The sequence below is a fragment of the Trachinotus anak genome, unplaced genomic scaffold (genome assembly GCF_046630095.1).
Source record: "Trachinotus anak isolate AG129_WGS33_773 ecotype Australia unplaced genomic scaffold, CSIRO_AGI_Tana_v1 ptg000007l, whole genome shotgun sequence".
Lineage (NCBI taxonomy): Eukaryota > Metazoa > Chordata > Actinopteri > Carangiformes > Carangidae > Trachinotus > Trachinotus anak.
In genome coordinates, this window is record NW_027273858.1 from 21,608,018 (window position 1) to 21,632,488 (window position 24,471).

General features: G+C 40.3%; 3 protein-coding genes across 4 annotated transcripts; 1 reads left to right on the plus strand and 2 right to left on the minus strand.

The window, feature by feature from the left end:
- Positions 1-97: 97 nt before the first annotated feature.
- On the minus strand, positions 98-5,320 carry cacul1 (CDK2 associated cullin domain 1). 2 transcript variants are annotated; one of them, XM_071481410.1, is made up of 8 exons: positions 4,568-5,314; positions 4,237-4,363; positions 3,974-4,076; positions 3,794-3,889; positions 3,529-3,631; positions 3,270-3,359; positions 2,220-2,358; positions 98-2,109 (listed from the first exon to the last, which is right to left on the minus strand). In XM_071481410.1, exons 1-8 carry the CDS (start codon positions 4,887-4,889, stop codon positions 2,070-2,072), a joined length of 1,020 nt encoding a protein of 339 aa, XP_071337511.1. In that variant the 5' UTR covers positions 4,890-5,314; the 3' UTR covers positions 98-2,069. The 2 variants fall into 2 exon arrangements, with proteins under 2 accessions (XP_071337511.1, XP_071337512.1); XM_071481411.1 differs by lacking the exon at positions 3,794-3,889 and having other exon boundaries at positions 112-2,109; positions 4,568-5,320.
- Positions 5,321-5,517: 197 nt separating this feature from the next.
- sirt1 (sirtuin 1) lies at positions 5,518-12,072 on the minus strand. Its single transcript, XM_071481409.1, has 9 exons — positions 11,646-12,072; positions 11,105-11,224; positions 10,727-10,962; positions 10,455-10,607; positions 9,601-9,748; positions 9,359-9,438; positions 7,961-8,144; positions 7,302-7,829; positions 5,518-7,020 (listed from the first exon to the last, which is right to left on the minus strand). The coding sequence occupies exons 1-9, from the start codon at positions 12,055-12,057 to the stop codon at positions 6,728-6,730; spliced, it is 2,154 nt and encodes a 717-aa protein (XP_071337510.1). The 5' UTR covers positions 12,058-12,072; the 3' UTR covers positions 5,518-6,727.
- A 407-nt stretch (positions 12,073-12,479) lies between these two features.
- On the plus strand, positions 12,480-16,886 carry dnajc12 (DnaJ (Hsp40) homolog, subfamily C, member 12). The gene is made up of 5 exons (XM_071481412.1): positions 12,480-12,845; positions 13,645-13,723; positions 14,039-14,178; positions 14,275-14,419; positions 15,426-16,886. The coding sequence occupies exons 1-5, from the start codon at positions 12,768-12,770 to the stop codon at positions 15,506-15,508; spliced, it is 525 nt and encodes a 174-aa protein (XP_071337513.1). The 5' UTR covers positions 12,480-12,767; the 3' UTR covers positions 15,509-16,886.
- Positions 16,887-24,471: the final 7,585 nt, after the last annotated feature.

Below are 24,471 nucleotides of genomic sequence, written 5' to 3' on the forward strand. Positions count from 1 at the left end.
AATCATTTGTTAAACACTCGGAGACTGTTAAAAATGCAGGTGGTAAAACATCTGGCTTTAACGTGAATATAAAAACATTTCTTCACCAAAGATTCTGAAACAGCATTTGAGCCAAGTGGAATTTTATTCATTTGTTTCAACATGGTTATTGTTGCAGCATGTTAAAGACAAAGTGATATAATCTCAGCAAGTAACATAATACATCCAGTGTTTGGCATCTGCAATGATTCTGACCTCCTTCTGCTCCATTAGGTTTATAGTAATGCATGGTTATTGAAGAGAATATCACTTCTCATAATCCAGATTTAAAGTACTGGATAGTGAAAAGCAAAATCCTCAGTGTCCCGTGGTTAAAGCAGCTATTTGTAAATTTTGTTATTGCTACATAGCCATTGTTTTTAGCATTAACAGCCATTTACCTACCTACCTACCTACCAGTCTTTCAGCTGTTGTTGCATTTACAAGATAAGAGTTGTAATACGTCCTCTGAGCAGCTACTTCTTGAGGGCAGTGACTGTGTCTGAAAGTGATGAGCCATGCTGACCGGGCCAGGGCTAGCCTGTTAGCTTGCTAACTTAAGTAGCCTAGAAGAAAAGAAGTGATATAAATGGAAGCAAAAGAAGAGGAATCCTCTCCACCGCTGTAGACAGCTCTTAGTGAGTGAAGGAGTAAAATGTGATGTTTCTTCTAGATAAGATAAGTAAACAGCTGTTGATGCTAACGTTAACATTCCTCACATTGTAGCAATAGCAAAACTTACAAATTGCTGCTTTAATTAAATGAGTTTATTTGAAAGACGATGAGAACTGTGTCCAAGACCACAGATGGAAAGAAAAAGCAAGCCTGAGCTTCTATTTACACTTAAAACAGTGTAAGACCTTGTATCAAATTCTTCTATTGAAGTGATGCTCGTGTACGCAGAGCACTATCCAAAGACAAAAACTATTTACATCAAGAACATGTTAGGAACATTTAATGCACAGGTGTGCCAGGCTTAGGTCAAAACATTATTTGCATATCATTTGATTCAATAAATCCATGAAGCAACAGGTTCAGTATATTTACAGTTGAGGGATGATTTAGGCAAGTTGTCAAACGGACTGAAGGACAATTAGGAAATTCTCAAACACTGTTCTGTGGTTGTCTAAGCTTTCTGGCACTCTGTGTAATGTTCCTGCACGGCAATCCCTGCCAGTCCTACATGTGAGGCTAAAACAAACAAGTAATATTCAAAGTTAGAATTTGACTTTAGTCTAACAAACGGGTCCAACCAAAGCTCAAAAGTTGTTAGTATAAAAAACTTAAATGGCTCAGTGACTCAGACAGCATACAACATTAACAATGTCAGCTTGAATCTAATGTATTATACATATAAAAGAAAGAAAAAAATTAAGTACTGCAAATCCTCTTTGGCATAACTGGAAAATACAATCCGGTTTACCAACACAGTAAAGGCAACATGAAGAAGAGAATCATAGTTGAGGTCAATGACTTAGTTTCCATTTCTTTCCACACTCATTTGTGTTGACTGTAGCCACTGGGTTACACACGCAGCGGGTGAAACCAAGGGATTTGTAGTATTAACATATGGACAGTATTGTTAGCAGCAATAGAAAGTCTTGATTACCCCAGTCTATCAAAACCACACAAGACACTTCCATGTTAAAGGTTAGGAATGAATTACCCACCATCAGCCTATCCCCTGTCGGGATATCTGATCGGACAGACACCGTGAAGGCACTCTTCAAATGAGGAGAGCATGAGGAAAACAGTCTGAGGACACACAGCAGCATCCAACAAATACTGAAGCTGGATGCGTCATGATCACAGAGGAAAGCACCATCATGGATGCCTGTGTGCTTGTTCTTTAGTGCAGCAAGATTAAGCTTCTGCTCAACAACTCAACATCACGTTCTCTTTGTTGTTCACAGTGTTTGTGACCTTGAGTCGAGGGAGATGAAACTGACGCATTGTTAACATTGTACCTAGTGCAGTGAGCCAACTTGTGATAAAGATGTAGGAGGCACAGTAATAGTTCCACAATGGATCTGGTGGCACCGGCTCGGCTATCAGGAGTCATCACTGGCACGCTTGCGGGACTGGTCACCTCTGGAAAACGAGGACAGTCCATTAGGGGCTTGAGGTAAACCTAAAGATGTAATATATCTTTTGAGACTGTGATTAGTCGCTATCGGAAACTGAAGCCTCAGAGAACTCACCGTGGAAATCCGTTCATGGAGAGCTCCATCTGTAGCTTCTGGTCATGAGCAGCGTAGTCAGACAGCAGAGACTCCACAGCAGGAGGGTTGATTTGGGGGATAAACCCAGAGAAGAGAGCTGGAGCTAACTGGGCCCACTCTGAAAGAGGAAACCAAACCTCTGTGAAACAGAAGAGCATGTGTGGAGCATCTGATTCTGCTCGAGGAATAAACAAATGTGTCAGTTTTGTTTGCTGTGGTGGAGAGAGAAAGATTGTATCAGCTTCCACTGAAATGACATTAAACGCACAGCATGTAACTTCTGCTGCTAGGAGTCTCTCAGTCAAATCAAAAACAAAAGACAGCATTGGGTGTTGCACAAAATAGCGTGGGAACATGGGAGTTGTTGTCTTCACCACTATTGCCATCAGCTTCTCACAGTTTGGATCTCTTCAGTGCCAGTGGTTCAGGAGTTTTTAGCAGAAGCCTAATTGTCCACAGAGGTGTCCTCCTCTCCAACACAAACAGACCATGAGATTAAAACTGGTAGAAACAACGGATAAAGCTGTTTCACTTTAAATATCAGTGATTTGCTGACGCTCTTCGGTGGCATAGGAATGGGAGCTGAGCTGTCTAACGTTTTCTCAGCTTTTTCCTCTGATAACTTAAGACCCAGACGTCTGATGTCAAAAATCCTTCAACCGGTTAAAATACTTAGTTGAAAATAACCAAGGTGTAAAACATATATTTTAAAAATGTGTTAAAAAAAATGGATAAAAGTCAGTTTTGAGATTCTGGCAGGCAACGCCAACTCACGAGCATAAGGGATATGATATCATTGACTGGCGACCAAATGAAATGAATTTTACCACGATCAAAATCACAGATTTCTCCTGGTTTGAGAATTGCTGGAAACATTTGGGATAACGTTATAAAATATATATATAACATAGGTCTAGTTGTTTTTAGACATTTTAATGGAGAAAAGTTACATATTATAACTTTGAAACAGATGATACATAGAAAAGCTTTGTGCCAGCAGAACAGGTGAGAAACATGAACATAGCTCACCTGGTCGCAGGCTGTAGAGGCCTTTAACCACACTAGCCATTGTAGATGGCTGCACTTGAAAGGGCATGGAATGAGCTTCGATGAGAAGAGCTACACAAGAAAAAAATAAATAATAACACAAATACTTTAGAGGTCACTCATGTCAGCAAGGGAACAAGTCTTCTGTAGGTGCAGTTTGTTGCAGACTCACAATTACAAGCAAAGGAATCATCAAATTCCACAACAGCCATCAGGGCTTCATATGAAGCATTACACTCACGCATCAGTGTGTTCACATGTTTTTCTGCGACGTGATCAGCAAACAGCTTCATCAGATCCTCTCTCAGGTCTCTGTTCAGCTTTGACTCGATGTAGAACTTGTTCTGAAAACATTAAAAATGAAGAAATTGAGAGGTCAGCACAATAGATAAAAGATATGGGTACCACCACAGCACCAGGCTAAACTCGGCTGCATGTGATAGAAATGTCATGTAATTGTTGAAGCTATATTGAATATGTGTTATATTTTAGAAATAGATGCCTACCAAGTACATAAACACAGGAACTATACATTGGAGAGAAGCTGTGTATTGTGTCAGTGCAACATTGAAGTTCTCAATAAAGTTCTCAGGTGGACTGGCCTGGAAGACAATAACAAGAGTGTTAAGTTAATAGTGTCTGTATGTGCTGCATATAATAATTTGCTTGTATTTGGATTTCCTTACTTGTAGATGGGTGGAGACCTGTTGCAGATGAGTTGTTATTTTTGATGTTAAATCATTGTAGAGCAGCTCAGAGTGCTGCTGACAAACACACTTGTAGATGTAACTAGGAAAACAGGAAAAGACAAGTAAAGTAAACCTGCAAACTACCAGTGATGCACATTGCAACTTCATGGCTCTCAACAGAAATTACATACTGTTGAGAAAGCTACACATACAGCTCAAGGGTGTGTTTAATCGACATCCCTTTACTTGCAAAGTCTTACCTGTATATCTGTGCATAAGAAACTGAGATGTGGTCTGTGGGATTCTGAACCAGCAGACGGTCAATTGCCTTCTCCAGGTTTGGCCAGTGGTTTTTCCGGTAGTCTTCTACTGCCATTGCATTCAAGACTAAATGAGAAGAGCAGAGCTGGTGTGAAAGGAACTGTTATACCAGATACCTGAATATGGTCAAAGCCATTAGGCCTAAGAAACCATTATCGGTGATCTGCCTGCCAGGAGCATCACTGTGTAGTCCCCCAGTAGCTCGGCCTGCTGCTGGGGGACAACAGGATGCCAGGCCCCGCTGTCAGTGTGTGCTTTAAATCAACTTACGGAACTTGGAAGTAGAATCGAGGGTGAATTTTCCCTCGGCAGCGGCTGGCGGAACCGTGCAGTCAGTCTCACTGACTTCGCTGTTCTCACTCCCTGAATCCGAGTCCATGAACTTTGACCCTCCGGTGGTGCCGGACCGCTGCTTCCCTCGTCGAGTCCCCGGTTCTCCTCCCGACACCGGTGCGCAGACGGGCTGCGAGACCGTCGTTACATCCGACAGTTGGCTGCTATGATACGTGCGGACTTTACCGCTGCTGCTGGCACAGTGGTTGTGGTTATGGTCGTCTTTTACGTCTAAACTATCATCCTCCATGGCCTCCATCTTCACCACCGGACCCGTGTGCCGAAGCTTGGCGTCAATAGCTAACGATAAACATTTCAGGTAACAAAAAAGATCAAGACAGAAACTGTCAACCGTCTTCGGTAGTGTCCATCTCGGTTTTGGTGTTGTTGAGTTTTACGACATGTCGTATCACCGGACAGCAGAGAGAAAGCAGGGAAATGTAGTTCCGAGGCCTGGACAGATAAAGAAGGTTAGCAGGCCTTGTTTATGTAAACCAGTAAAGACTAATTATTGAACACGCTGTCAACAGATCTGACTTACATGATATTACAGTATTATAAATTATAAATAGAAACCTTATGTTACCGTACTACGCCTGCGCAAACTAGTGACGTTTAACTGAAGTATTCCCTAAACGAAGTTATCGACTACATAACGTTAAATGCTTACGTATGGTTTTATACTGCTGTTATAAAACACTGTCCTGAAAATAACGCAAAATCTAAACGAAATGTGCCCCCACAGAAACCCTCTCACTGTAGTTAAGCTCTTTGAGAAGGAAAGAGGAACTGGCAGGGTGAGTGTGGACGCGCTAGGTGGCGCGCTTTTTGCATCTGCGCCACTCCACTGAAGCTGTTGATGTGAAATAACAGAAGTGACTGGTCAGTGTTTTTCATTCTTGTTTTTACTGAGAACCCCAAGAGAAATAACAACTATAATGATGTAAAAATTTCTTATTTCCTTAAACCGTAAACAAAACATTACCTTGTAAATGGCATGTGAATTATGTTGGTGTAGACACTTATCCCAACACACTGGCTCAAATATGTCCATCTACCAACACTTAATCTTTACAGGCAGAAGACTTCTCTGTCCGATGAAGGAAACTGTATTAACTTTATATTCTATGAAAAGTGACATAAGCAACAAAACTGGTTTCATAAGAAGGAAAAAAGTGCTGTTTTTCAATATGAACTCATGGAATATATTCCTAAGGCTTAATATTACAACTTAGTATAACTTTGTACAGATAAAATCATCTACTCTTCGATGAGTATGTCTCACATCAGAGTATAAAAATAAGAGGCTTGACCATAAAAAGTAGCTGCCACATGTCAGAAGGAACACCTTGTCAATACTTATATTTTTCTTCCAAGATTTAAATGACAGGTTAAACATACAAAGCTTGTGACAACATAGGAGCGGGTTGATGAAATGTTCTTTGGTCTAAAATTAAAGAGTACTGTTCCTTTTCCAGCATTCACCCTCAGGAAAGAGCAGAGCTGAACTTTTCATATTGCAAGTTAGAATGATGCCTTCAAGTAAACCGTCTTAAAGATATTATGTATGTGTCTGAAACTCACAGTACCCACTATTTAGGCAGGCAGTAGGTTTACATATTTACATGTTTCCCAATGGTAACATGAACCAACTCTGAAACACATCATTAGATCACAGCTGACATCACACTATGGACTGAGATTGACATTTGAAGCCTTTGCTTGTAATGACTGCGATTTTGGAATTAAAGCTTAATCTAGTGTTGCATTCGTGGTAGATGAGAGCATCTGCTAAATTTCTGAAAATGTGAATGCAAAATCAGATTAATGCATGGGAAAAAAACCCTAAAAGAGAAAAAAAACATAACTACTGCATTCTATTTAGTAAGTAGCATACAGTATGAGGTTTCAGACACAATGCATGTGACCAAAGTGGGCACAGAAAAAAAAACAAGGAAAAAAAAAACTTGATGCATATTCACACAAAGTTGTCAAGCAATTCCAACTTTATGAAAAATAATAGTAAGGTTGATGAGTCAAAAATATACGAAACATATATAAAGACAATTAGTGCTTTGTTGACAGGGTACTTTACATTTAAAGGTGTGTGGTGCTCTGAGTCTTTTCAGAAGTATTGTCTGTCTGCACACTTGATGTGGCCTCATTGGTTAAAGTGTGTTGTATTGTGTCTCTGAGGCATGTCTCTCCCTCCGCTGTTGCCAGTGCGTCAGCCTCCTCTGGCTCGCTGTCTTCTTCCACCCCATCCGCACTGCATTCAGACTCCTCACTGTCACTGCTGCAAGAGCTCGACGTCTCGTCTTCAGAGTCGGAGTAAACCTCAGCCCCATGGAAGATATAGTGATTCGGTGTTTGAAACAGGTACTGGCCTGCTGTAGGAAACAATACAAACAATTTATTGAACAGAAATCAATATCTGGAGAAAATCTATCATCATATAGCTCACATCTTTGGCCTTTATAATTATTTGGATTTTAGTATGTATGTAGATACTGTGTGAGGAAAACAACAATACTATAGAGCATGATGAATGAGATAGCGCCTGTGTTTAAACACACCCACCTACTCACTTTTAAATACACAGAAGAATATTTATTATATTTATTAATTTTAGTTAATGCTGTTGTTCTCTTTGCTATGGTCAAAGGCTTACTCTCAAGGCGTTTGCTGATTGGACTTCTGTTGATTCGACTCATCCAGCATCGTCTACGAAATTCAAGGTTGGAGGTTTGGTTCTTTAATTCAGTGGCCTCCTCTTTTGAGGCGTCTTCTGCTGGTAACTCTGAAGGCTCGGTCGTCTCATCACTGGGACACTGGGCATTTGGACAAGGCTCTGGAGGTGTAACATGATTACCAGCTGTCTCTGTGGCTTTCAGGCTTTCTGTCTTCTCTGAAGGCTTAGTTACTGAGTCTGTACTGTGCTGCTTCTGCTCCTCCTGAGCTGCGTCGCTGGAAGCAGGCAAGGCCTCGCTTGGTGGCTGTTCTGGTAACCGTGGGGGTTTCTCTGTGATCTCTATGAGTCTTACAGTGTTGTAGCAAAGCTGCTCAAAGTCTCCAGCCAATCGATGACAGAGCTCATTGACAATGACGTCACAGTCCCCAAGTAGCTCCACGTCGAAGTTGAGGTGAGGCAGCTGCTCCCTATTGATCAGGACCTGAGGCACTTCATGAGGAATGGAGTCTGAATAGGATGAAGAAGAGAAAACAGTTAAGTATTAAATGTTTAGATTTACTGCAAGCACAATGGAAACATGCTGGTTACTGCATGAATCTTATAGAAATCAGAAATCCATTCAACTGAAGAAAACATACTTGGGATGAGGGCAACTGGTCGGACTTTAAGAGAAGAGCCAATGACAATCAAGAGGTCCACCTCATCTTTATCCTGCTTCATGGCTCTGTGGAACATTTCTGGAAGATTCTCTCCAAAGAAGACGATGTCAGGTTTCATGATTGCCAGGGGAATATCTGGACACCGTGGACAACGAGGGACAACCTGCAAGAAGAGTTTATTTTATTAGCACTATAACAGTCATATATATCATCCTTACTTTGGAAGGGGCTGCATATCTATAAAATCCACAATACTAGCTACTAGCTTCTTCATAAGCACTACCTGTACCACCCTGATTTACTTCCACAAGTGACTGAAGATATGTTTCATTTTATTCTTCCTGCCCGAGGCTGTCACTACAGTCAGTTTGAGTTGGAGCTGACAACCACATGTTACATTTTAAAGTATGTTCATGACATACAGGAACAAAAACACCCAAATGATCATAACTGGATTATTTGGTTTATTACATGATTGTATTATGTAATAAACCAAAATATAAGCTACAACGATACATATTTTAATTCTTACCCCTGATGATATGTAGTTACGCAAACAGTTTTGGTGGTGGATGCCAAAATATTTGAGTTGAATGACAAGTTTGGTATTTTTATTTTGGATGAATAAACCCACTACAAGCATTATTTAACAAACCACCTGAAAAAACCTTTTCACTGTCATTAATACAACACCACCACGACAATCTCAAAAATGACTGTAGAGTTATTGACACTGGTTGATGCTTCCAATAACAATGTTATAACTGCACCAAGTTTGCATGACACATATCTATCATAATAGAGATTTCATAATAGATTGAAGAATTAAACATGTGTTTTTGCAGTAGCAATAAAATTCAAAGACCTTTTTCATTGAAGAGAATTTCTAAGAGCAGGAAAATTACAGGTGGAGCTCATTACATAAACCATGGCTCCCTTCCAGCAACTTATGCAATGCAGTGCAGCAATTAATAATTATTTGTTACCCCTGTGTTTGACATGTCAGTGTCCAAATAGCTCCTCCTGGTCATGTTTGCCATGACCCCGGAGTGGCTTTCAGTGCCAACATAAGTATATGGCATACACAAGACTTCTTACACAGCAAATATACATAGATCAGATACCTAGGGCCCTGCAAGATTCTTCAGGGGAAGTTGCTTGTTAAGGAGTATTTTCATGCATGAACCCTGAAGTTCTACTCAACACAGTTTTGTATGCATTTTCCATTAAGGTACTGCAGGTAATATGCAGTGTATGTAAGAGGCTTTAGGATCGGTGGGAAATATTTCAGTAAAATTGCAGTGTGACTTTTATGATGCAGTGTCCAACAGTACATTTAAATGTGTTATCCTGGATCAGTTTGTAATGAAAAAATACCTGGTTAAAGATGTCTTCCCTTATAGCCTCACAATCCACTTTGTGTTTACAGACGAGACAGGATGCAGTTGCAAATGACCCTGAAATAAAAGAGTTATTAATGGCCTTTCACCATCACCATGGACAGAGCTATATTATATTATATTACACACACATATATATATATATATATATATATATATATATATATATATAAAAAAAAAGAAAAAAAAGCAAGATCCAGCATTAGCTGTGTCACTTACCATGACACTGGATAATCCGCTGAACTCCAGCCACTTGTTCTAATGTATCAATGTTTTGTGTGTAATTGCGCAGTAGCTTCCCTTGTTTATCCAGCATAGATATGAATTTGTGACAGGGTGAAGGCTGGAACTGACCGGGGTAGATCTCCTGTAACAAAGAGGATGCATTCAGCACTTGTGGACAGAATCCAAAGCTTGCTATAATCATGCATCTCACCCTATACAGTTGTTTCACCACATCCTTCATCTTTTTAAGTCTTTGTTAAAGTGTAAATCCTGGCTAAGTTCAGTCTCAGAGCACAAACTGTTCAACCTTATGACAGCAGATGCCGCTGGATTTGCTGAAGCCTCAAAATATTCTCTGCAGAGAATTTCTTGGAGAATTTTATCCTAGATTTGAGGTAAACAAGTTCAGGATTCTGTTTTTAAAACTGTGTGTAAACACCGAAGCTGTTTTCTGCACACAATAATCTGGTGCACCATATATACTATACTGCATTACACAGGCCTTCAGGCAAAGAGCATGTGTCTCATCTCATGCTTGAGGTCAAACATTGTATCATACAAGTGCTAAAAAGTGTAAGAACAACAAAAATGGAAGTTACAGAATAATATGTATAATGATGCACACTCTTCATCTAAGTCTGTGTGACCAAAACCCTGAAAGACTATAAAATCTGTGTGTGTGTGTGTGTGTGTGTGTGGAAACTATTTCTAAACATCTCTTTCCAAAGTTTTACTTGAGCAAGTTCAATTTTAACATAACCTTAAAAAGTTTATTATCTTATTACATCAGACACCTGGATCTTAATTTTTTGAGTATGTATAAGAGTAAGTGGACACCATGAACAAACCTTAGCAAACTTGAAAAAGGGTCTTGGGTCCCGTCTGAAGTATTCGATGTCAAACATAGCTTGAGGGTCTGGAAGATCGGGAAAATCTACTGCGAGCCGTGCATAAATTCCATCTCTGGAACGAAAGTCTGGTATTCCACATGAGACTGACACCTACAAAAAAAAGCATACAAGCATTCTGACTTAATAGCATGAAAACTGGTATTAAGGATTAAATCAAAGACATGGTAATTTGAATAGTGCAACAGTACAGTACTAATGTAGATGCATACCCCAGCACCAGTCAGCACGAGGATCCTTTTACTTTCATGGAGTAGCCTAACCACATCTTCTAAGGTGTTAATGTCCTTCCTCTTCTTTCTTTTTGGAGGTTCTGAGATGTTGATGATGATCTGCCACAATGTCATGTCGTCTAAGTCTGGTGGGAGGACTGTCTCAGGCAGCAAATCCCTCAGAATGGTCCTTGGATCAGTCTCTCTGATGTGTTGCTGGATGAAGCTGTAGGAACCTGGCCAAGAATAGAAGAATCTCAGCATGGCTTTTAAATGCTGTACCACTGTATGCACTTATAATGCACGCTATCAGATGAGTGTTAAAAGCTGCTGCAGGGAAGAGTTGGGGCCAGACGCGACTCAGGTTCACCTACTTACCTATCTGCGGCTGAGGAGTCCAGTCGCTGGAGCTGGCATGGGAGGATCTGTCATCGTCCTCGGTGTGGTCCGGTGTGACAGCCAGCCCGTTGGAGGGCAGGTCATCATGCTCAAGGAAATCTGAGCACAGAGAAATACAGAAAATGAGCATACTGGAGATACGTGGCGCCTATTTCTGACAGCCCCTGTCATCAATTACAGAAACTTTCCATGACAAAAACTTCAGCGCGGTGACGTTAAGTGAACGTTGGTGTGAAACAGATAAAAACCGGCTAATTAATGCTAAGGTGCTATCAAAGTTTAGAGCCGTGAGGGAGTGAGTTAAATCATCAGTTTTCTCTCTACTTTTCAGCGTTTTGAGAAGTACACACCTCCCAACAATCACCCACAGACACTGTGTGTAACGTCAGCTAACTAACGTTAACTCCTCTGCTGTTGCACATTAAAGCTAACTCGCCGGTTAAGTTGGTAAAACAAGCGCCGTCTGCTGTGAGTCGCGTAAATACTAAAGCTTTGTTAAATTGCTCGGCTGTTTTCGTACCAGCACCCTCCTCGGTTGTCCCAAGTACAGCGCTGTCGTCTAGCTTAACAATTGGTTTGTGCGGCTCGGAGACCAGCAGTCCCAGTCCATTGTTGTCTCCGCCTAGCGCTGCTGGGGCCTGCTCTACCGCCATCACCGGCTTTGCTTCCTTCTCCGCTGGCTGCGCAAAATTCACCGCCGCCTCCCAGCTCTCTGTGTCCGCAGAGACGCATGAGAATTGATCTGCTTCGGCTCCTTTGAATCCGTAGTTGGTTCCGGGACTGATTTTCGACCTTTTCGCGGCAGGCTCGTCCATTTCGGAGGCGCCTGAAAAGCCCGTTCCGAGACTGTTCTCTCCGTCCGCCATCTTCAGCCCGCAGAGCCGCTGAGCAGAGCCTTCCTCCCGGACAGCTGGCTCATTTGCATAGCTCATGTGACCCGTTCTCCGCCAGTAATCACGACCGGAGCGCCCCCCCGGTACGTCGATGACATAAAACCATAACAAAATATCGATGCCTTCAAACACTGTCTGGAGAATTTCGGGCAAAGGTAAAAGCTTGTGAATAACAGCACAAAGTTATAAGTAAAACGAGGGAATCAAAGGTTTTTGATAGTAGACTGTGATCCATATCAATAAACATATTTTATAACTTGCATTAAATGTACACTTTGACATTTTAACTACAACCTCAATTACATGACTAGTGCAAATGTATCCATTTCATTTTAGCAAATAATCCACCTGCCATGTAGCCCGGTCTCCAGGATATAATGTTCTAAATAAGTAATGCAGTATGTTTTCTAATTATTTAAGGCAACCTCTGCCATTGTTTCATGCCTCCATGAACGGGACTTTTAGCTGGACATTTGAATGCAACATATGTCATATGGTTAAAAAGACAGCTCAGTTTTGCCCTCAACCACAACTTAAGAGAGAACTCCCACGACAGCTGTAAGCATTCAGCACTCCCTCCATCATTACCCAGCGCCAGCCGACAAAAGAGTAATAACTGAGGGTGAGTCCGCCACGGCAGCAGGGAGGGGAGCCCATCAGGAACCTGAAGCGAACAGAGCTGTGATTCAAGGCAGCAGACGAGCTGCTCCGTTACAGGAAACCACACACATTTCCCCAACACATTTTTTATGGAGGCTGTTTTGAACTGCAAACCCGAGGACTTGGAGGATTACTACGGGTTATTAGGCTGCGATGAACTGTCGTCGGTAAGTTCGGGTCAGTGGGTTGAGGCTCAGGCTATTTGCTGGGTGACATTATGGTTGTATTGGTCTACAAATCAAAACGTAACTGTTATAAGAGCTGAGAAGAGGACGATAACATAAAATACCAGATGTGCACAAACGACCGGTAATCTGTAAACTGTTAAACCGCAGGAGTCGTGAACTATGCGGGCTCTACACCGGAGCTGAGTCTGAACCAACAGAGACCTGTTGATGCTTCAGCTAAAAGATGTCAGGAGCTCGCACGTCATCCAGAGCCTCTGTAGTGTCACAGTATATGCGCTTTATGATTCACCCTTTAAACATGTCCATGTGCGTATCTATATGTAATACATGCTCAGCAGGATATTTTTTTTATATCAGTAACAGTTACAGTAGAAAGCCTGACAACTGATGAGAAGATCAACACATGCAGCCTAAATGCATCTAATAGACAGAATGAACTGTGATGGAGATAGCATGATATTAAAAATGTCTATATTGTTGGTAGCAGCACAAACATCAATATGTCATATGAGCAGTGAAGGCCACAAAATAAACTGGTAAATATAATTTTCAAGAGGTTCAGAACATCACTGGGTATTTTATACCTCACATGTTGTATGTAAGAATAAGACTGAGTTCGTTTTTTGGCCATTTAGTCACACAAAGATGTGTATTAATTTGAATGTGTTTTAAAAAGTGATTATTGTCCCTGAAAATAGAATAAGTGACTGATCCCTGACGTTTAGATATTTTTATTGGTAATTTATTTTTTATATCAGTTTATTCTGTTTCCTTGCAGCCTGAACAGATTCTCAGTGAATACAAGATCCGAGCCTTGGCGTGTCACCCAGACAAACACTTAGACGACCCAAGAGCAGGTAAATTAAAAAACAAAAAAAATTAGAATAACATATCATGAAAGAATTTACATAGCCAGAAGCGTGATCTGTTGTGAAGTTGAACCCAACTTTTTATTTTATTGCAATTTGTAATGATTATTTTATCTTTGTATCTCAGTTTTTCTTAATTATCTCACAGTCAGTCAGTGCCTCTTTCTGATGTCTTGACTTCAAAGCAAATTATGTTAATGGAGAGCTACTTACAGCTGCATACACAGGAGAGATTATTTATTTCTTGTTATTCATGCATAATGTTCCGTCTTAGACCCCTGATATTTTCTTTTTTTGTGACAGTGGCAGATTTTCAAAAACTGCAAGAAGCCAAAGAGGTTTTATGCAATGAAACCAAAAGGAAAAACTACGACCTGTGGAGAAGAAGTGGAGTCACTATTCCATTCCACGACTGGCAGGCCTTGAACGACTCTGTAAAAACTGTATGTGGTGTCTTTTCTCTGGTGCAGATTTTTCAAAATACTGTGTAATCTATATGAGAATAATTCCCAGTGCTGTATTTGGTCACCTGTTTGCAGTCAATGCACTGGGCTGTGAGAGATAAGAAGGAACCAATGCTGGAGGCCTCAAAAGCAGAAATCCCAGTAGCTTCCCAAGCAGAGGACGTTCACTGTGAGCAGGAAGCAGCAGGGAGCCCTTCGTGTGATGCCACGCCTTCCGCGAGTAAGTATATTTCAAAACCATTGGAAAGTGAAGAAACTTAAATTTCTTTTTATTTACAATACTTCCGATAATATATTTTCCTGAAATTCCCTGAAATATAAAATACTTTCAGGGCATAGAAATACCAGAGTTCAACAGTTCAACAGTGCCTCTAGCATCATTATTTTTTGTAGCTTAAGAACCGGGACCTCTTCCATGCACATGGTAAGGTCACACCAGAGAGGCACTTGATAATCAGAGGAGCACTCTGGGTGACTAGAAGAGAAACTTGGGCTGCTTAAGTGCCACTCTGGTCTGACGTTAGGTCCATAGAATATTTTTTTAAAGGGGCACTTAGATAAAAAATGTTTTTTTTCCCCTCCCCACACTTTTTTTGTGAAGTGTTGTGTTTTGCACTTCAACTGCCATTTGAGAATTGGACAAGAAGTCCAGGAAAGTACAGGCGGCATTCCTGTTCCGTCCATTAACACACAGTCCAGCTGCGTTGTTATTGTGATGTTTATTCGACTAAAGGACCATTTTTAGCCTTAGAAGTGGTTCCTGTGGGCCTCTGTAATTTTCTATACATTTCATTCAGTTTTCCTGATTAGTGCAGAGGACTGCAGTTGTACTTGCTGCTTCTGTGTTCCAGCTAACTGAGTTTGCCTGTGGCCTGACAGAAAAATCAGCCCCTTCAGGATGGTTAGATGGAATCATGAAGGCAGAAACAGTTTCAACACTAAAAATCTCATCTTTATGAGCTTATTATCACTACACAATAAAAGGTGATAGTATTGCATTAATAAAATGGGATAATGTGACAATACTTAAGGTATTACATGAGCAGATCTGAACTTTTTCCACTGTTCAGGTTTTACTTTCTAACAACAAGGTGTAGCTATTGCGAGCTATTGTTTCTTGTAAGTTGCTTTGGATAAAAGCAACTACCAAATGAGTAAATGTAATGTAATGTTTACAAAGTGTTAAATCCAATAAAATGAACAGACTTTTCATCTCCACTGTTTAGGTGATTACTGCCATCGGCGTTTCCGTTGGGCTGCTGACTCTCCATCTAGCCTGCTGCGGAAATTCAGAAATTATGAAATCTAAATGTATCAGCAGCTTGATTTTGTTTAAATGTTTGTGTTTTGTGTCTCCTTGTTGGGATTGGGTTAACAGTGATGTCAGTGTTTGTTAATATGGTCTGGCTGTAACTGGAAATTGTGAGCTCTAAATGTGTCTGTTGCATGTGTGAAATATTTTGTCTAAATTATATTAATGATGTATGTTGTTATTTGTCTTGCTCTGTCCCTATGTTCACTAGCACACATTGGAGATATGATCTTACCTGATACTGGAGTACCTTTAATGCTATAATGTGTATTTTTGGAGCATAAAACCCGAAACATGTCATGTACATCATTTCCTTAAGTGCATTATTTGATGTCTTCAGCTGTAATGAAGGCCATAAAATCATTATGTCAGTTGGAAACAGAACATCCAGTTTGCTGCTACTGTGCATCTGCATGGCATCATTACAGCTACAGTTATTTTCACTTCAAATATAGACCCACTGACTTCAGTGTTTGCATAACTGGGATGAGGTTTTGTCAGAAGTAATTCAAATCATCTAGACAAATGAGCTACAGAATTAGATTTACCCGGAGGTTTGTGGAAGCATATGTCAAACCTTTGCTGTAATTGTAAAGTTGATCATCTGACAGATCATCTGAAAGAGAGTCTGGACTCCAAATGTTTATTGTAAGGGGCAAGGAATGAGTAACATAGCTGGAATTGTTACTGTTATTTACTATGTCAGATATCATAAGGACCATTTTGAGCATATTCTGTCGCCATGTTAGCTGTGCTTCAAGTGGTCCTAAATGTGTTAAGGATGGCTTCATACTTTCTATGTTATCTTTAGTCGTCCATGTTGTCAAATACTAATCATGAAATAAGGACTGAATGAGATGTGCTAAGTTAAGATAAAGACTGGATCAAGAACTGAAGAGAGCAAATACAAGAACAGACTAATGACAATAAATTATGTTGATTTTATAATAAAGATTACTTCTGAATATTGATAAAGGACAACTGATGTGTAGTCTCAACTACACCCAGCTTTATCTGCATTTGAGGTAAAACAACTGAAGCTAAACTTTTAAATGACTTGCACTGCATTACTTTTTCTAATCCTAATAAATCATGAATTTAGGAATGAATTGAAATTAATACACGCTCAATTTGTAGCAGTGTATATCTGTTTTGAAAATATCGTCACCATCCATATGATTCTGCACTGTCCTTCAGCAGCTGGTGTTAAGCAGAAATCGGCCTTGTCCAAAGAGGAGAGGCCTGCTTATTTAATGAATGTACCCAACACTAAAAAATCTCCTCCACTGTGCATCAAGTTTGAAACACTGTGTGATGTAGTGGCTGCTATCTGCTACGATCTTGATTTATAGCACAGAATAAAGTGAAAAAAGTCTTTATCTGTTCTTATTAATTATACTTTTGTATAATTTCCCTCCACATTTTGGATTTTACATATGACTAGAGGGAAAACGTCTCATATGCATCTGCAGTAGTGGTGAAATAAATATTCAAATGTTTCTCTTCAGGAAAAAGTACTTGTGTAAAACCACAGTGTAAAAAATACTCCCTCACAAGTAAAAGACCCACATTCAAAATTTTGTTTGGGTAAACTACTTAAGTGTTGCCAAAAAACTACTCATCATAAAGAGCAAATTCTAACCACATATTTTTACAGTTTTATATATATATAGTTTATTCAGTAATCATGCGTCATATTTTGTAATGGAATCATTTAATTTGTATGTAGTCTCAAAGGGACAACTACACACATCAAACAAACTGCTTGATTGACCCATCTCACCCTCCTGTGGTAAAGTTGAGTTGATGTACCTGCTGGGGTGGGGTATCTTACACGCCATCTTACAATCCATCATCCTTAGTGGATGGGTTTGGTGAAATGCAGAAGCTTAAAACTAACAAAAAAAAGTAAATAGTAGTGATGTAGTGGAGTAAAAAGCACAACATTTTTCAATGATTTGTAGTAGACTTGAAGTTTAACATAGAAAAGTGTCTCATCTTAGTACTTATGTACAGCACTTGGGTAATTGTAGCCTATGTAGTTACTTTCTACCACTGATGTACAGAGGTCACTTTAACTGTACAATTAATGAAGAAAAACATGAGCGATTCTTTACAAATACAGATTCAGTTTCATGTTATATGAGGTTTGTATTTTATTTATTATTGTATTTATACTGTAATTTTGTTGTGAAGCATTTTTTACTATGTTATGAAAAGTGCTCCATAAATAAAGTTATTTTTATTATTATTATGTTATGTTGTGGTAGGAAGGTTTGCACATTAGTGACCTGAGACAAAGGAGCAGCAGCAGGTTGACAATAAAGCGGCACGTCTGTTTCAAACAGGCGGATAAAACCATCAGCACTTTCACATTCACATTATTAGGCTGCTTTGTCCATCGGTGAGCGGAAACTGTTCGAACGCTACATAACTTTCGCCAACAGATGTCGCCAGCGCTTTTTGATGACGTCACTTTTGTAGAAGCTAAAAGACCGATATGCACAGCAGCTCCTCGCCGGGTGCGGTGGCGTGCGCCTGTAATCCAAGTCACTGGGAGGCTGAGGCTGGCGGATCGTTTGAGCTCAGGAGCTCTGAGCTGCAGCGGACTATGCCGATCGGGTGTCCGCACTAAGTTCGGTATCGATATGGTGCTCCTGGGGGAGCCCGGGACCACCAGGTCGCCTAAGGAGGGGTGCACCGGCCCAGGTCGGAGACGGAGCAGGTCAAAGCCCCCGTGCCGCTCAGTAGTGGGATCGCGCCCGTGAATAGACGCTGTAGTGCAGCCTGAGTAACACAGCGGGACCCAGTCTTTTTACACCCTGTACACTCATCAACAAACAAGCGAGACAGCGTCCACGGCCAAACATCGTGTCTTTATCCGGTAGAGCAGCTTCTTTACCGTCTCATTTTCACGGACAACCTTCGGAAAGCAGCGCTGTTTGTCGGTGCTACAGCGCCTCCAGCTGGAGCAGCGGAGCAATGACCATCAACCACACCAGCCAGTGCCACACACACTGAACTACAGGCTACTGTCCTTATATTATCTATACTGTATCTATATTATCTTAGAGTAAAGTTGCTGTTGTTGTTCAGTGATTGATGTCAACCACAGACTGTATATAAGATAATATATATCAGCATAGATCACTGGTCATGAACAGGACGAAGGGAACAATAGGCTGCAATCCAGAGACATTCAAATGGGTTAAATAAGAGAAATAGGGACATAGCACACAGAGCAAGATTTTAAAACACCACGCACAAACATACTTTACAGCATAATCTGTCGTGTTATAGCAACCCTCATTCAAACTGAATGTGAATGAAAATATGGTTTATTATTTCTGTCCACCAAAACTAAAAGTAAGCGTTTAGTTTCAAGTGACTCTAAAGTAAAAGGGTGTCTAATTTAGTGAATCCCACTTGATGGCACCGACTATTTACTGGCGTTCCCCAAATCTTAGCCACTTTAGGTGGCTAGTAATATGCAGCAAACTCATGGACCTAGTAGATTTATGGTAAAGGTATAAAAAGCCACATATCTGTGTATATTCTCCTGCTTTTTTTTGGTCTGGGTATTAGCGTTTCACAACAGCATCACTTTCAAATTGTGCATCACTTTCACAACACAGAGATAATAGTGCTCCTGACTGCAGTGGTTCTGGTAAATAGGCTAAAAAAAACAGTTCTCTGGTTGATTTGCTGGTTTGGAGGACAGAATAACATCTAATCCTAACCATTTATTGGTAAGATTAATGTTACTCTGTGTAATGTTACTCTGAGTAACAAGTGATAATCAATAGTATAGTGTGATTCCATGTTATACATTCTGTGTGAATGTGGGTTGCAATCTAAAATTAGTGAATTGTACAACAATGTTTTTGTAGAGGTTTCAATATGGATGTTTAGTGTAAAATGAATAGTGATATGTCTGGGGATGAATTCTTATATAACTCACTCGTTCAAATTTTATTAAGGTTTAAAATTATGCATAATTGAAGGCGGGACCACTTTGAGTGACAGGGGGGTGCTGTCACAGTTGGCTAGCTGTCTGCTAGTGCCTAGGCATCACTTCAGCTAATTCAAGTCACTGAAGGCGACCTCTCAGCTGTTTGTATTGTTGGTTCTTTTGGAGGGAAATTCTAGTATTCTTTTATGTTAGCACTAATTAGCAGGTATCACTGACAGTGCCCACCACAAGATAAGACAAGATAAGCTCAGATAAAATAAGAAAGCCTTTATTAATCCCACAGTGGGGAAATTCACAGTGTTACAGGTCTGGTACTGCCAAGATGACAACAGCTGAGCAGCCCACTCTGAGCTTCATAACCTCTTTTCAGAAACCCATGGATGTCATCACGGAGGCTACATCTATCTTCACATACAGTCTATGGTTATGTTATAACTTTTTTTTTTTTTTAAAGATTTTTTTTGGGGGCATTTTTGCCTTTATTTGACAGGAAAGTAGGGAGTGACAGGAAAGGGGCAGAGAGAGGGGGAATGACACGCAGGAAAGAGTCAAGCCAGTCAGGAGTCGAACCAGCACTCGCCTGCTAAGAGCAACAGCTCATGTGGTACATGACCTAACCACTCCGCCATCGGGCCGCCCCGGTCATGTTATAACTTTTAAAAGACCAAACCAGGGGTTAGGCTTTTTCTATCAGGCTGGGATGAGATATACCATAAAACGCTGACAGTGCCTGTCTTAGTTGTGTGTGTAGAGGCAAGGGGCAGTATCTAGTCTGGAGACAGTGCCACAGGGGGATTCCATAGTTATTCTCGGGGATGTCAGTGCTCATATAAGCAATGACAGAGAATCCAAGTGTGGTTTGATTGGCACTAACAGCCTGTCTTATCTCAACCCTGTGCTCATCATGTGCTGTCCATAACAAATGCCTGGTTGGGCATATAATTACTGTCTGAACAACACCATGTATCTGAATAAGTTGATTTTTTCAGATCAAGAGAAGGATTAAGTGTTCCTTCATGGATTGAGGAGAGCCTACTCCTTAAGATAGATAATAAATACTATTGTTTCTGGAATTGTTAACACTTGACAAACGAAAGCATGAGGAAATTAAAGCATGAGGAAAATGGGGAACAAATGTATGTCACATAATTCTTGTTTAATGCTTTAAGGGTTCCCTGTCCATGCTCAGTTGTAGGCTGGAAATGCACACATACACACAGAGACCATTATAAAGTTGCAACAGGTTTAATTGGTATTTCTCTATATTAGGATAAACTATCAGAGAGATCTAAGTCTAAGGGGAAAAAATAGGGTTTTAAATCAAATGTAACAAAATCATGACTTTTTCTGGTCAAGTCATTTCAACATTGACTTGCTTGTTAGGCTGTACAGGTGGCGAGTCCATAGCCCAGGCAAGCCCATTCGTTGGTCATCTCCATGAAGCCTGGTGCTGAGATGAGTCCACTCGCTAGAATCAAAACATGGATGGAAATGATTAGTCATTCCACATTCATGTCTAATATTCATTAGTCCTCATAAAAGGGGGATGGCACTGAATTTTATCATTTAAGCAAATAAAACAGTAGCACAACAACAAATAATGAGAGCAATGTGATTCTTTAAAATAGTTTTAGAATTTCCAATGTAAAAATAATCAGGATTAATTGACTCACCTGACAGCAGGTTGTAGAGGTTGCAGTAATTGAGGCCATCATCAAGAAGGCTGGCGAATCCAAGAGAAGTGGACTGTGCCTGGGAAGTAAGATAGCACCAATATATACTATGATGTATGCACCGTTTCCAATGACTGAGTTGTTTCCAGCACATTTGTACATCAGTAATAATTCTGATCACCCTGCTTGTGAGCGAGCATTCAACAGTTAAGGACCTTTTTGTGTGTTGTATATGAATCAAGACAAACATCATTCAAAACATACGTCTTTAAAGGGATGGCTACTATTTTATCAACCTATATCTTACCAGTGTGTCAATTAACTATCTCCATTCATTGTCTTGGAGTAACAGAAGTCAGTTAACAATTGAGAGTAACTGATACTTACAGAGACACGGCAGCCACCAGCCATTTTGGTGGGACTGAAGGTGAAGGTTATGTCTTCAGCCTGAAGGCCATCAAGGGAAGTGTGGTTGGCTTTGATAGATCGAGGGAGGGCTGACACGAGCTGTAAGAGAAAATGATTTATCATTACACTACAATTGATGAGTGTATTTTTTTAAACTGTTTTTATTTATTGGAATTCAACCCATCTAAAACACCATTTCTATAAACAGATGAGTGGTTCTTACCATATACTGGCACTTGTCACAGCCATTCAGAGGGTTGAATGCTTGAATCTGTTTCACCATTGTGGTGCTGACTTCAGCACAAGGTGTTGCCATGAGCCTAGAGGAGAAGAGAAATAACAGTTTGGACACATTTCAACTTTAAACATGAAACCAAACATCCTCAGCGAAGTCACATTGAAATACAGAGACGCAAAATGACAGACTCTGATCCAGATCAGCAGCCCTGACTCACCACAGTGTTTTGCAGAAGGCATGGTAGGGACCAGGAACAGGAATGGAGAAAGGAACAGGGACGGCAGCGGAAAAGCCAAAGAGTCCTGCAAAGAGAGCAGAGGCCAGCAGCAGAGTGTTCATGGTCACAGTGAAGCAGGTTTCCTTCTCCTGTGGTGCAGTGTTACTGTTGAGAGTGGGTTGGTTGCTGAGTCCTTTGCAAATCAATTTATATATCAGGCTCGTCACGAGGGTCACAAATGATGCTTGAAACTGATTTGGTTAAGGGTATCACTTGACGGTCTTGTGCTGATTGTTCTAATCACCCAAAAATTGATTCTCGTTTTAAATTGTGCAAATATTCACAACAAGAATTTCATTTGTTTGTATTTCTATATCTCTAAATGGCCAAGTAGTTACAGACTACGATATATGATAGTATAATGAGACACAAGAATTGTTAGAAGTCAAGTGTGCTTGTCTTTTATAATCAGGCTCTTTTATATTAAAAGCTCAGTTCAGAGGTATTAGAGACTTGCACTATTAGGGTTCAGGAGGACAGTTTGGAGAGAAGAGGGGCAAACGTCTTTGCATAACTGAAGAACAGTTAATCTGAATCACAAAATAAAGAAAATAGAGAGAGAAAACTACATGAAAAACTCAGCAGATTTAACCACAGTGTCTACCTTGCTTGTTGCCACTATAGATAATTGTTTGTTACCTGTATTTATCTTTTAAAAGTTGGATAAACCGACCCTCTAGTAAATGTTTGATTCTCTTTTCTTTAATCTGACTCAATAATTCACATGTCGCACTCAACATACAATTAGTCATCTGACTTGTGAGTGACCATCAGCGTAGCAGATGCCTTCTTCTTTGTTAATGGAGAAAAAAATGACTTTATGAACATGATTTGTTATCCATGTGATCACTGTTAACAATGCAGAGTTTTCTGCGTGGAGACAGAGAAACATGTAGCATTGGAAACACTGGTAGACAATATAAGGACAGATGCATTTCTGAGCTATATCTGATGATCCGGGGCATCACATTCATCTGGGCATTTACATTGAGGTTAATGTGATGACTGTTCCTTAAAACAGAGGCAATAATAAGAATATATCCATGTGTAATGGTGGGTCTCTGAGTTATCTGCTTTTTCTGCCGTAGAGGCTGTAGTGACTGGGTATTACCACAAGATGGCGCTATATCCCCTGAAATCCAGATTCTGAGAAGCTGTTGCACAGAACACACAGGGGCAACTTAGAGAGGGGCTCTTTGGTGATTTTGAATTAAGTTCCCTAGAAACAGCCACGTTTTATATCATATGAGGTTCAGTTTCAAATAGTGAATCAAATTAGGCTTTACATACTCTACTAGTAACAGTAAAACATAAAAAGCACATCCTACTTTTAGATTCCACCAAGACAGCTAAATGCTTTTACATCACAAGCACCACCAACGATTTCACCCCACAGTGTCATCCATCCCATAAGCCAGCCAAGTATTTAACATGTCATTCAGCACCACTGGCTGTGTCCTCATGGCAGTGAGGAGATTTCTAGGCGTGCCTAAACTACCTACCTCTTGCTCTTGTCAGAGGGGTACAGCTCGACAGTCAGCACATCCAGGGAGTCCCAGGAAGTGATGCTGATTCCCATGAATAAATAGAGAAGAGCAATCATAGCTGATTCACTGTTGCCAAAGGGCAGGAAGAAACAGCTGATACAACATATCACGCTGAAGCCCAGAAGAGAAGTGTTGGAAAAGAGTGATGTATGAATAAATGAAGGGGATCCTCCATAATTTAACTGACAATTAAATGACGTTAACTGACAGCAGCTCGTTGTAAGCCTGTATTTTTTAAACAGACAGCACAAGGCAGAAAGTGCAAAAAAACATGGTCCCATCATAATTCACAAAATACTTTTGTTTCCTAAAACAAGAATGACTGACTCTTTTGATTGCAAAACTGACACTCTTAACGGCACTTTTCATGAGGAGAGTCAAAGCCAAATTATAATTCTTAAGGATCTAGACACATACCACAGTATTTATTGTTAAATTAAGTATGAAGTTGAAGCTGTTTAACAGAGATGATGCTTGATTCTCCAGATCCTGCAAACAACCGGCTTCTACATACACTGTGCATCCTCTAGACATCATCTCTGTATCACATTTATAACTTCACTTTTTATGTGGGCTGGCTTTATCTCTTGAGGTCTAATAAAGAGATTTATTATAAATAGATTTATTAAACCTCAGGCCTCACCAGAAAATCTGGAACTTATCAAACGTGTTCTGCAGACTGACTTCAGTATCCACTGGCAGCTCCACAACAGGAAATGAGAACTGGGCCGTGAACATCTAACTGATGATTTACAAGGCAGAAGAGAGTGTTTCCAATCTTTTATCTTTCAACACACATAATAATGAGTGATGTGGCCCTGCACCCATATTACCTAGCACCCTC

Excerpts from the sequence above, each read along its gene's own strand:
- cacul1 (XM_071481410.1), bottom strand. The coding sequence starts at position 4,889 with ATGGAGGCCATGGAGGATGATAGTTTAGACGTAAAAGACGACCATAAC. Across the intron at positions 4,364-4,567 it reads CGATTCTACTTCCAAGTTCC|TCTTGAATGCAATGGCAGTA; the intron begins GTAAGTTGATTT and ends CTTCTCATTTAG. Across the intron at positions 4,077-4,236 it reads TCTTATGCACAGATATACAG|TTACATCTACAAGTGTGTTT; the intron begins GTAAGACTTTGC and ends CTGTTTTCCTAG.
- sirt1 (XM_071481409.1), bottom strand. The coding sequence starts at position 12,057 with ATGAGCTATGCAAATGAGCCAGCTGTCCGGGAGGAAGGCTCTGCTCAG. Across the intron at positions 10,963-11,104 it reads GACTCCTCAGCCGCAGATAG|GTTCCTACAGCTTCATCCAG; the intron begins GTAAGTAGGTGA and ends ATTCTTGGCCAG. Across the intron at positions 10,608-10,726 it reads TCGTGCTGACTGGTGCTGGG|GTGTCAGTCTCATGTGGAAT; the intron begins GTATGCATCTAC and ends TTTTTTTTGTAG.
- dnajc12 (XM_071481412.1), top strand. The coding sequence starts at position 12,768 with ATGGAGGCTGTTTTGAACTGCAAACCCGAGGACTTGGAGGATTACTAC. Across the intron at positions 13,724-14,038 it reads CTTAGACGACCCAAGAGCAG|TGGCAGATTTTCAAAAACTG; the intron begins GTAAATTAAAAA and ends TTTTTGTGACAG. Across the intron at positions 14,179-14,274 it reads TGAACGACTCTGTAAAAACT|TCAATGCACTGGGCTGTGAG; the intron begins GTATGTGGTGTC and ends ACCTGTTTGCAG.